Consider the following 12,317-nt stretch of genomic DNA (forward strand, 5'->3'; position numbering starts at 1 on the left):
CAGTTCATCTTTTCTTTATATTTGCATTTAGTTCTGTATCTGTGATGTCATCAGGGTCATAATGTCTGTGCAGATATTTCATAAGTTAACGAGAATTGCTGCTGCCCTTAGCAATTATCCAAGACCTTGATGTTGAAACAATCCCAACTTCCCAAATGACACAGTATTAAAACATCAAATTGCTCTGTAAACACAGCCCTGTCCCACCGAGACCTCAGTGCCAGGGATTTACTGCTGCCCTTTGTACAGAGGGCAAATCATGGCCAATTCTGCCTGTCCAAGGCAAGAAGGATCCCCTCCGAGAGCCCTGAGCCTGGAAGACCTGATGGGATCTGTGGGCATCTGACCCCTAACAGCAGTGTGGCTGCTGGCAGGTTGGAGACAGACAGGCTCTTGGTAACAGTTTGGACACCTCCACGGGGATGATGCTGGGAGAGAACCTGCTTGTGCCTGTGCTCTAAAATAAATGCAGGACAGATACAGCCAAAGAAATGGTGTCCCAGCTTTGGAGAACATTCCTTCCTGGAACTGTTTCCACTGCAACAACTGGACTGGAGAATTCTTCTAAAATGACATTACACTGCAGTGTAACTATTGCTGTTCCTAGTGGTGGGGATTGAGTAGTCCCATTTGCTATGTGGCAGCAGAGCGTGGTGGGAAGCCAGGAGCTTTGGTGGGAGTGTGACTATGACCTTGTTTTCAGGTTTCTTGGCTAGTTTTGAGATACTGGCTCCTTTATGGCAGATGTGAGCAGGCTGAGACTCCACTTGCTGCAATGAATGAACTAGATCTTTAGAGTGAAATATGAATTAATTGCTCACATCTTTGCTTCATGTTGGGGCATCACTTCATCATTTGTTTTCTATCCTTGGTGGGAAGTGGAGCTTCTCTCAAGCTGTCTCCTCGATCCTGGAAGCTCCTCAGGCAGGGACCCTCTTTCTGCATTCCCTTCATACAGCCCAAGGGTGCGAGAGAGTCTTGGTCTCTCTAAGGACCTGTTGCAATGGAAAGGAGTTGCTGTGATGGTGTCTATAGTTCTGACCAGCAGAGACTCGGGTATTTATTGAAGAGTTCCAGTTTTATTGTTTTAATAAATGGAACACTTTTTTTTTGCTATGGGAAAGGCATTTTGGGGAATGGAGGGTTAAATGAGATGGCATTGTAGTCTAGTACTTCTTCCAAATGGTTTCTTACATTGCCAAGTGACCTGAAAAAAGTAATTGAGAAGAGAATACAATATTTTGAGCCAATCCACAAAGAAGCTTTTCTTTTTGTTATCTCCAATCCATATGCTGAAATAATTTTACCAGGGAAATGCACGGATATCTTTCATGCAAGGGTGCCCTTTGAAAGATTCATTCCCTACACATACATAGTAGAAATGTGAGTATCCGAAGTTTCACCTTAAATCTCCCTCATCTATGTTTTGTTTGTTTTATGTTTTCCAGTTAGCATTAGTATTGTGTATAAATACATGGCAAATTATTTACTGAAATGTTTTTATCTAATAAATTTGGATGACAGATCATAAAACATTGAGGAAAGATGTGCAGAGATGATTTTAAAATACTTGCCATACAGTTAAAAGCCCATTATAAATTAGAGCACACAAGATTTATATACGATTCTGCAGCGTGTTTTAACTCTATTTAAAGAAATGTAAGCAGAAAAATCCATTCTGCAGTTATTCAATAATGCAGTAGATATCAATGTTACTTTAATTTGTTGAGGCATCATTCTCCTTTGTAGAGCCCTAAAAATAATGCTGTCGACACAGCCATGCCTTGTCTGGTTGGTGCTATTAATTTGTATCGGCCTGGTTAATTCCTATTAGCTTGGTCTCAGTGTACTGGGTTTTTGCATTGCTAATGAGGACACACGCCTTTTCCTTTCTCCAGTTGCATCTGATAATTTGCTAATGGGTTTTCTTCAATCTGTTCCGAAAGTTTTTAAGTCTTTTTTAATTTAGATCAGAATATTTCTACAGGAGTCCTTGGTGTCTTATATAACAGCATCCTTCTTCATGGTGCACCCATGCCAAAGGGATTTTAGTGCTCGGCTGATCCCACTTCTCCATGCTGAAGTCCTGCCTGCCCTCCTTATCCAGTCCTGTGCTGAAGCCTGACAATAACCCACTCCTTGGACTGTTTTGTATTTAAGGGAATTGCTTTTTTTAAGTTGAAGCATTTGTGAAACAACAGGTTCCTCTGGGAACACAAATGTCTTTGGCTCAGTGTTTTGGAGAAGTGAGCTGTGTAATCTTTGTGAGAGAACATACTCAGCCTGAGAAATGTTTCCTCTACCCGTTGCATCTTAATTCAGCCAGCACATCTTTCTGAAGCCCAAACGAGCACAGTGTCACAGGGTATGTCATGAGAAAGCAGCCAGAGGGAGATGCAGAGCCCAATCTGTAGGTGTTCCCCTGCATCCTGCTGCTGCTGGGCACTGGGATTGCTTTGGTCGTGGCTGCAGGGCTCAGTGTCTGAGCTGGCTTTGCTCATTGCAGCACTTCAGGTGATACACTGGTGCGTGAGAAGAGCATTTAGAAACAGTGCCAATCTTCTTGTCTCCTCACCTAGGCATTCAGCATTGTGTTCCAGAAAGCCATTGAGAGGGCATCTCCTGATGAGAGCCTCCAGGTGCGAGTGCTGAACCTCATAGACAGCATCACCTTCTCTGTGTTCCAGTACACGACCCGAGGGCTGTTTGAGTGCGATAAGCTGACCTACACTGCACAGGTTACCTTCCAGGTAAGCACCACCAGGATGTGCAATCCGTACAAGGCCAGGCTGGATGTGGCTCTGGGCAGCCTGGGCTGCTGGTTGGCGACCCTGCACATAGCAAGGGGTTGAAAACAGATGATCATTGTGGTCCTTTTCAACACAGGCCATTCTATGATGATTGTACTGGCAAAGATATTGGCATACAGAGAAAACCCAAGCTGGCACAGCCATGCCTTCAGCATCAGAGCAGCAAATGCAAGGGCTGGGGAACTGATATTCTTCTCTTCAGTTCTTGCTGATAGCAGTCAAAGATGCTGTGTTTGATTTGTGTTACACCAATGAATGGCTGTTTGAGAGAGAGATGCCTGCTTGCAGGACCTGCAGAAGGGAAGCAGGTCTTCAAGGCTGATTGGTTGTATCCAGAAAAAAGGCATGCTACGTGGCTGCTGTTGCTCTGTCAAGTATTCTGCTATAATTTTTTATGCTACCATGTGAGCAAGGAGACGTTTCTATATCTCTGTACCAAAATCAGATTTAGTCAATAAATTGTGCTTGGCATTATGTTACAAAGTGGTTATTGAGCTCATGCAGTGTATGGCTAAGTAAGTGCCCTGCAATGTAGAACGCAGGTGTGAACCAAATTTGAGCAGCCTAAACAGTGTTCAGGTCTAGTTAGCCTTAATCCAGTGGTTGCCATGACTTTTTTCTTTGAATTCTACATAGCAAAATATGAAGTGTAAAAGGAAGAGCAAGTATACATCTATATAAATGACCTCTAACGATTTATTTAGTTATGTCTATGTGTAAAAAATCAACGCAAATTTTGCAAAGTCAGGCTTAATTGTGACCCAAAAGAGATTTACATTTTCATATAATGTATTTGTCTGAATAAACAATTTACCTTGCATGCATTGTTCTTGCATGATATCATATCATAGAGTCGTAGGATTGTTTGAGTTGGAAGGGGCCTTTAAAGGTAATCTAGTCCAACTCCCCTGCATTGAACAGGAGAGATAGTTAAGACATCAGTTCAAGGCATCAGGAAAATCAGCATCCACTGTTTCAGTGCATGGAGGGAATTAGATGATGAGTTGCAGGATTCTCCCATGTAAAAAATCAGTTGGCTCTTGAACTGAGTAGCTCATTACTGTCACTGGTGGAGGAGATGCCAGGCATGCTTCAGAAGCCATGCCCAGTAGGCAATAATGAGATACAGTCTAGGATCTGTAACAAGGAAACGAGAAGCTCACCATGCCAGCATTGCTCTTTTTTCTTCCAGAAATTGTGTTCAGAATGTTCAGACTTCATCTCAGAGATGCGGGCAGTCTGGCAGCACTCAGTGCAGTGGTTCCAGCTGGGCTCCTGAGCTTCCAGAGCTTTCCAGAATGGCCCCTGGCATTGCTCTGGCGGTCTTGCTTCCCCAAAGCCATTGTTGGTGGTAAACACACTGATGGCAGCAGAATGGCCAGGTGCTCTCCAGCACAGCATTGCTGGGGACCTAAAGGACCCGCTCATTCTCCCAGTGCATGTGCTGTGAGGCTTTTTTCACTCTCAGTACGTCTCCAATTACTTTCAATAGAAGAAAATTGTGAGAGATGGACGAGACCTTGGTGGTGTGCCCTAGGGGGGAGCGCTCAAGTTCCTTGCAAGAAAGTTGTTTGTTCTTTAGCTGCAGATATCAAGCACAGGGACTGCAGCACATCTTCCTGTCTGCATCTCCGCCAGCAGTGTGAATATAAACCACAACTTTTCCCACAGTTTTTCCAGATTTTGACCATTTTATGTTATGTCTCCATACTTATTCTGGGTCCTCTCTTGGGGAGACACAAAGCACCTGCAGGATATGTTTCACCACAGCCCTCCAGCACTGGACACTGTGTGGTTTTTATCTGCATATTTGACAGCTGCATACATTGAATAATTAATCTGATAAAGCGTATTGCTGCTCTGTATCCTGACTGCTCAAGGCTATCTTGCTTGCTTGAAATTACAGATACTTCTGATGAGTAAAGAAATCAATGCAGTAGAACTGGATTTCCTTCTCAGATACCCAGCACAGCCCAGAGTCACAAGCCCTGTGGAGTTCCTGTCTAATCACTCCTGGGGAGGAATCAAGGTACGTGTTTCACCTGAAATGTGTGAAATCAGCATCTCTTATCTCCTCTGAGGGCCTTTCAGCATCTGTCAGGCCAGCCTTTATAGCACTGGTTGAGTAAAGTTCTGACCATACATAAGCAGCACAGAAACGCACAGAGTTGGAGAGCTCTGTTGCTACAAGATGAGCTTTGAGGGCCTGATGACCTCTTGTCCCTGAGAAGGCTTTTCTTCCCTCTGAGGTTTAGGCTTTTTCTTCTGTAAGGAATAAGAATGTCTCATGGGTACAGATTGCAAAGATCCTCACTGTCTTTGGGAGGAGGTGAGACTTTAAGGCAGATAGGACCATCTGCAGAGCTTTGCTGGGGGCAGCGTTGTGCCAGGTGAGAGACCCACAAAAAACCATGCTCTCATGGCAGTGAGGTTGTCTAACAGCTGCCATGTGTTTTGGGATGAGAGCCGAGGGAGAGCATCCTAGAGAGATGTGCGTTATCCTACCTTTGCACCCACTTGTCAGCAGATGGAAGTTGTACTGGATTTAAACCTGATTCAGGATAAGTTTGTGCAAAATGTGTCTGCTCTGGGCAGGACCATCCATCCCTGCCTTTTCACTGGCAGTGGGGATGGGCCCTGTGCCTCGTTCTGCACACACAGGTAACTGAGCTCATCTTCAAAACATCACAATCACATTTTCAGCGATTAAATAAGCTTGTCGCTTCTTCCTAAACCAGTCCTTTTCCTCCTCTCTCTCCAAGACCTATTTCCATTATGGAGGAATTATGTACACCCTTTCTCTGTCCCTTGTTCCCTTGTTATGTTCCATGTATGGATATATAGAGTGAGCGCTGCATTTCAGCTCCTCTTAAGTCCTGAGTTGAAATTCTTCACTGATTGGGAAGGTTTGGTGCTGCAGTGCTTCTTTCTGCTTCAGTCCTGTGACCTTCCTCTGGGAGCTGAATTGGCTGCCACCACAAGTTGCTGGGGTTTCAGGCTCTGATTCTCCTCTTGAAGATCTTTCAGTGCATCTGAGGAAGCATTATGGTTTTGAGTGCTCAGGGGTGCGTTTGCTAGTCCTGCTGCAGTTGGTACACTCCCCAGGCAGACACCTTCTCAGTTTGCAGTGAGCTTTTCTGCTCTATGGGATGATCCTTTTAGTGCCAGCCAGTTCCCTTTCACATGGGAGTGGAATGGCCTTTCCTGGACCCCTGTGCTTCATCCTGCTAGTTTCAGCTGCCTCACTGCTGTCATGGAGTTGGTACAACTGCCAGCTCAGGCTCTCATAAACACCAGAAAGAACATCCACACCCCATCACTCACTCTTCAGAACTTATTCTATCACACGATACACAATACGGGCGTGCTTCGTCTGGTTCCAAGCTGATTCTTTCCCACTGAGCTTCCTCTCCCATTCTGAGTCTCCTGGGGCTTGTGGTTGAGATAGAAACCATGTGATACCATGCAGATGCTGCTCTGCACACCCTTTTGCAGAGCTGGGGGATGATGGGATGTAAATATGTCTGAGAGGGCTCCAAGATGCAAAGTCTGCATCCTCACTGTGAGACTGCTGTCCGCATGAGCTGCACATCTCGAGGAGCTGCAGTCACTGGTCAGTAATCTGCCCTAATGTACTTCAGGATTTCCAGATAGCTAATTCTTTATTACTGAATATGCTCCAGATTCTCTTTTGTGGTGTGACTGTTTGTAATACTGGTTCTACTATAAATAATACAGCGGGTGTCAATTTTATTAGTGTTTATGTTCTATTAATGTGTGTTGGCTTATTAGCCTTGGAGTTTTTGGCAACTCTGGTTACTTGAGGCGTAGTTTTAGTACGATCACATTTTGTCACAGACCGCTATAATTAGGTTAATTAGTCACGGCTTCTATAGAGCTTATGGGCAGGCTAAAATCCCCTTTTCTTTTATCAGAAAGATTAAGTGCTGTAATGAATTGTTTCTTCAACAAAGCTTGAGCAAAGTACCTTTCAGACTGGCATTTCAAATCTGAAGTGGAATGAAGCATTCTGTATGAATTTTCAGAGGAGCACTGAAAATGCGCTGCATTTGACAGAGGTTTCAGGCCAAAAGAAATCAATATTGATATTAACTTCCCGGTCCATGCCTCCCATTTTGGGCACGTTAACTTCAGAGCAAACTTCATCAGGTGTTGAGGACTGTGGGCACACAAACAGCCTCGTATGACATGGCTGATTACTTCATGCTGCTGTATGGTTGATGATACCTACAGGCTAATAGTGCTCTGCAGTTCTGCAGCTGTCTCAGCTCCTGGTGCTGGCACATCTGACGCACACCTTTGATTTCATCTTCCAACTTCTCTTCAGCAGTAAATTTCCCAGAGTTTTTTGTTGTAACGCTTGTGCCAGGGAGGCTCAGTATTTACTGCTGAATGAAGAAACCCATGTGCCTGTCGAGAAGGGCGCAGTTTTTGGGGAAAGGTGTTATCTTTTGTTACATCTGATTATATTCTTGAAAAAACAGGTAGGTTGCAGGCTTCCTAGTGCCTCTTTAAGCCTGGAGTGGGAACTGAATTCAAACCAAGTGCAGGCTGAGAAAAAACTTCTCTGAGCTCAACTTGATTCTGTCCATCAATCAGCCTGTATGGGAGAAGGTAACTCCTGCCAGCCCCTATTGAGGCACATTCATTAGCTTTGGAGCAAGGGGAGAGCTTAGCAGAGGACACAGTTGTTAGCTTCAGCACGAATACTGCCTCTGGGACGTGGGAGGGGTGTTAAGGGCAGAACAGGGAGAAAATTGCACTGTTTAATGAAAACAGTACCCTTTGCTGGGTCCCTGGCTCCAGTATTCAATAGTGCTGGTCATTTCAGTTGTAAGGCTTGTCTACTGCGGGTATTTAATAGTGATCTCTTGAGAAGTCAGAAGTATTTTTATACTCCAGATGAGGTTTTCTGTCTCTTTTCAATTTTCTTTGTTACAACATGTTGTGCTTCCATCAACTGCCGTGCTCCCAGTTCTTAACTTGAAAGTTGTTATTTCTGTTGATACTTCTGATTTCTTCAGTACGTGCAGGCTTGTCTGTGTGTGTGACTGGTGGTCGCCTTTAGCAATAAATGTATGGCCACACCATAGGTACGACAGTGCATAGGACGACAGGCCACAAGCACATACAAGAGGCCACTTTAATATTTCTATTGCAAGATGGAACTTGAAACAGGATTGGTGTAAAAGTGGTCTTTGTAGATTTGTCCTCATTTCTTCTCCTTTTCTTTACTTGAAGATCTCCAGAGCCATAAGATCACAGAAACTGAGTTTAGAAAGGACCTCTGGAGACCTTATTGTGACCTTCCAATACTTAAAATGAGCTTGTAATCAGGAGGGAAATAGACTTTTTACACGTTCTAATAGTGATAGGACAACAAGTTTAGTTATAGTTTTAAACTAAAAGAGGAGAGATTTAGGTTAGATGTTAGGGGGAGACTTTTCACTCAGAGGATGGTGAGGCCCTGACACAGGCTGCCCAGAGAAGTTGTTCATGGTCCATCCCTGGAGGTGTTCCAGGCTGGGATGAATAGGACCTTGGCAACCTGATCTAGGGCCTGATTTAGTGGTTGGCCGCCCTGCCCATGGCAGGAAGTTGAATCTGGATGGTCTTTAATGTCCTTTCTAGCCCAAATGTAGTATGATTCTATGAGGTTACCTGGTCCAACCCCTGCTCCAGCAGAGGCACCCAGGGTAGGGTGCCCAGGGCTATGTCCAGGCAGCTTTTGGAAATCTTCAAGGAGACCATACAGTCACTCTGGGCAACCTGAAGATGAGGGTGTGACCTGTGAGGATTATCTGAAATGATGCCCCGAGGTCCCTTCAGCCCAATCTACAACCCAGTCTGCGTGTTACTCTGCTCTGCGGTTGTATGGAGAGCTGGGACAGTCAGACAGGCCATGCCATGGTTCTGCTCTGAGCACAGACGTACAAATTATGGAGTTCTGTGTGCCTCTGTGGTCCTTTCTTTCATGGCTTAGTGTCAACCGGCCCTTTTTAGATGATCAGGGTGGGTCTCAGGCAACTAAGGCTAACTCAAGGTTGGTGAATGGATTTCCCTGTGCCCTGCAGTGTTCTCTGCTGCAAAATGCTCCCATGCTTCAACTCCCTTTGTGCCATTCCCTTCCTAGGGAACCATACCCACATTGCCCCGTAGCCTTGTTTTCCTGCAGAACCGTGGTCACAGATTAACCCTGTGTGCATCTGGCTTCCAACCTCAGCAGCCCTTTCCCTCAGGCAGCTCTGGATCTCTGTTGTACAAGCACACGCTTCCCAAGTGATTGCCTTTGTGATATTTTCTGCAGCGCCTCTTCATTGCCAAACGCAGATGTGTCCCATAGGATAAGTGAAGCTAGTTAATATACAACAAGGATACACCTGGCCAACTCGGATTACTTCTTCATCCCAATCATTCCCCTCATCTTTTTCTGAAGAGGAAGAATTTTCATTATGTAGATATGAAAACGCTACTGAAAGGGCATTGTTTAATAAATGCGATGTTGAATAATGAGCTCTAAATACTGAATTCAGCTTTCAAGGAGAACAGCAGCAGACAAAGTAGCATATTAACTCCAAGTTTATAATTTTGCAGAGTGCAGGTGATGAGATTGTGCGTGTAGTTTACGAGATAAAATACGAAATCATATATTTTACATTTAAGAAAACTGGATTTTCTTGACAAAATAATAGAAAGCTCTTCCAACTTTTCCTTTATATATTTCTAGGACACTGAGATTTTTCATTCTTGTCAAAGATTCATTGTGATACAATCTGCTGCACATATTGTGGTCTTTGCACATAAGCAAGGTCCTTTGATCAGGCTGGTCAGATATAAAAGACTTGCAGCTCACGGCTTCCTACGTACGTTTATTATTATTATTATTATGCCAGAGAATCAGTCTTAATTAAATCTCTTCTATTAGCTCAGTTCTGAAGATGTACAGCCTTTTAGAGCATCTTTGATAGGAAGCATTGATTATGACACTCTGGTGTGCGTTTATCTGCTCTCATCGAGAAGTTTCCTAAGGACATTAATCTGTCCTCACCAGCCCTCAAGTTTTGGAGAAGTGCTCACAGTGTCTTACAGAAATAATAATTGAAATCATTCTACCTTTTGTTTCCTTTATTTTTTTAACCTGGTGGCTAATAATCTAATGTTTATCTGAGATACAGCAGAGATTGGGATCGCATCAAATATTTAAAGGCATACTTTGTCAGTTTGATTGCAGATTGGAAATTGGGTTTTTCTGGATATATCTTGGGCCGTGTCCTTCACGTTCAGTGCTCCCTGCCATGCCATGGAGCCTGCTGTTAGTTGGTTATTTTGAATGTAAAGTTTCTTTCTCCCTTAAATGTAAGGGAAGATATAGCTTTTTGGGGTATCTTTCAAACGTCCAGTATTTCTTTTCTTAGTCATTATGTATCTTTTAAGTCGTGTCGCTTTGCTTGAAAGACAGAATCAAAAATCAGTTGCAGTGCACTCAGGAAAAGATGCACTTGGGCCCTAGAGTGACTGTGGAGAAACTTGATGGCTGATCCCTGCGAGCAAGGGAGTGCTAGCAGCCATCCCATGTTGGACACCAAGTACTGTACCACAGTGCGTTTGGAAAGGCAGCAAAGGAGGATGGCTGGAGTTTGGCTCCTCTTTATAAGCTCCTCCAGATCTGCTGTAAAGGACCTGCTGGAGCTCCTTGTTTCTGTGACGTGGTGGAGTTGAGAAGTATTTGCTGTGCTTGGCAGTGTTGGGTCGCTGTGAAGACTGCAGATGAAGCGTCCAGTTAAGCTGTGATGTCTCTGGAAGCCCTGCTGGTAGCACCAACGCTCTACCTGCATTGAAGCACATGAAGCCTTTTGTGAAGGCACTTGTGATCTGTGGATCATCCCCACTGAGTGCACCAGAGTGCTCCAATGACCCACAGTACTGCCAGTAGCAGTTCCAGTCCTCCGGTGAATATAGTCTGACAGGACCATGGGCACACACTCAGAGTTGGCCATTTCTCTGCTGGAGCCTGATTTGATCTTTGAGTATTGCATTTTAAGAAGGATGTGTGGCTTCTGGAGACAGGAGAGAGCATGAGAAGTGTCGTGGAGATATGGCTGCAAGGAGAGATTGAGGAGAAGCAGAGAGGTGATGTCTGAGAGCCTGGAGACAGTCTTCAAAAGGGCTCCTCTGAGGGGGAAAAAGCCATCAGTTGTTGGAATCAGTAGAAGACAGAACAAAAGACATCTTAGAGTACTGCAGGAAAGACTCACACCAGACATCTGGGCAATCTGTGATGGAGGACAGGAAAGGACTCATAGCACAGACTTCTTGGTGGCTTCTGTTGCTGAAGTAGTTCTGTTGGGTCAGGCCAAGTGCCCCGAGGAGCTCTGCTTCCTCATCCGCTTCTGGGTTTGGCTGCAGTGATGTGAGCTTGTCAGTCAGCTTTTATTGAAAGAAATGAGGAAGATTAGAAAAGCATTTTTGTGCTGAGGGGTGATTGAAGTTTGTCAAAACCATCATGTCTTTATTTTTACCTTCAATAGAGGTGTCCTCACGAGTTGAATAATTCAGGCAGTGCAGCTAAAGAGAAAATAACATCTTCGGTGAATGAATAATACAAACCAAAACCTAGTGGGAGAAAGATGGCAAATAATCCATCATTTTCTACATGAATCCTCCTAGTTAACAGTAGTATTCAAATGGAACAATTCATCTGCCTATGTGTCCCCTTCCTGAATGACCCAATCTATCACTGTGAGCCGGATGCAAGTTTGGCTTTGCCATTCTCCAGGAGCTTTCTCCAGCTGTGAGGGTGTTAGTTTCCTTGGGAGATGTGACCCACCCAACTAATATTTACAATAAACAGGCATAAGCGGAGCTTACCATGTGGGTGGACAATGTGAGAGCACCTTTAGAAGGTGTTTTGAAAACACCTGAGGCCATTTCCAAGTGTCTGATGTTCATGCAGCCACTCTGCAAAGTTCACACCCTTGGACAGAGAGATCTGAGGATGTTGTGCTCATTTTTACAGTTGATCAACAACTGTAACTGTGGCTAATAATTAGGATTTAGTCATCTCACAGACTCTTAAAACTGGGGGAATATTGAATGTGTCTCTCCAGTGTTCTCCAGTTGTGACTGGGAGCCATGTGATGTTTGGTGCGTTCCTTCCAACCTCAGTGTTCTTTAACTGTAGGGCTCACTTGTAAGGCAAGACAGATCCAGAGCTCAGACTGGGAGTATGAGTCTCTTACAAACTGAAGACTCAGAAAGTAAGGATAGCTTAAAAAAAAAAAAAAAAAAAAAAGAATTTCCATTTTTTTATTATTATTTTATTGTGTCTTTTTTAGAAACCAGCCTTATGACTGCTGGGGAACTGGGTGAGTGGTGTTGGATGCTCACTGTGGCAGCTCTGGGTTTACTTCCCACGTTTTCTGTGTCAGGGTGCAGCATGGCAATGGAATCTGGTTTGGTTTCCTTTGCCTCAGAGCTTTTCTCGAG

At 44.3% G+C, this 12,317-nt stretch overlaps 1 protein-coding gene across 3 annotated transcripts in view; it reads left to right on the forward strand.

Moving 5' to 3' along the window:
- The window catches only part of DNAH9 (dynein axonemal heavy chain 9), a 184,053-nt gene that overhangs the window by 124,697 nt on the left and 47,039 nt on the right, over positions 1-12,317 (forward strand). For all 3 annotated transcript variants that reach the window (XM_085240268.1, XM_085240269.1, XM_085240270.1), the window contains 2 exons: positions 2,580-2,750; positions 4,717-4,839. In XM_085240268.1, the coding sequence (XP_085096394.1) occupies positions 2,580-2,750; positions 4,717-4,839 (294 nt within the window). The remainder of the gene's footprint in view (positions 1-2,579; positions 2,751-4,716; positions 4,840-12,317) is intronic.

The sequence above is a fragment of the Meleagris gallopavo genome, chromosome 20 (assembly GCF_905368555.1).
Source record: "Meleagris gallopavo chromosome 20, MGAL_WU_HG_1.1, whole genome shotgun sequence".
Classification (NCBI taxonomy): Eukaryota; Metazoa; Chordata; class Aves; order Galliformes; family Phasianidae; genus Meleagris; species Meleagris gallopavo.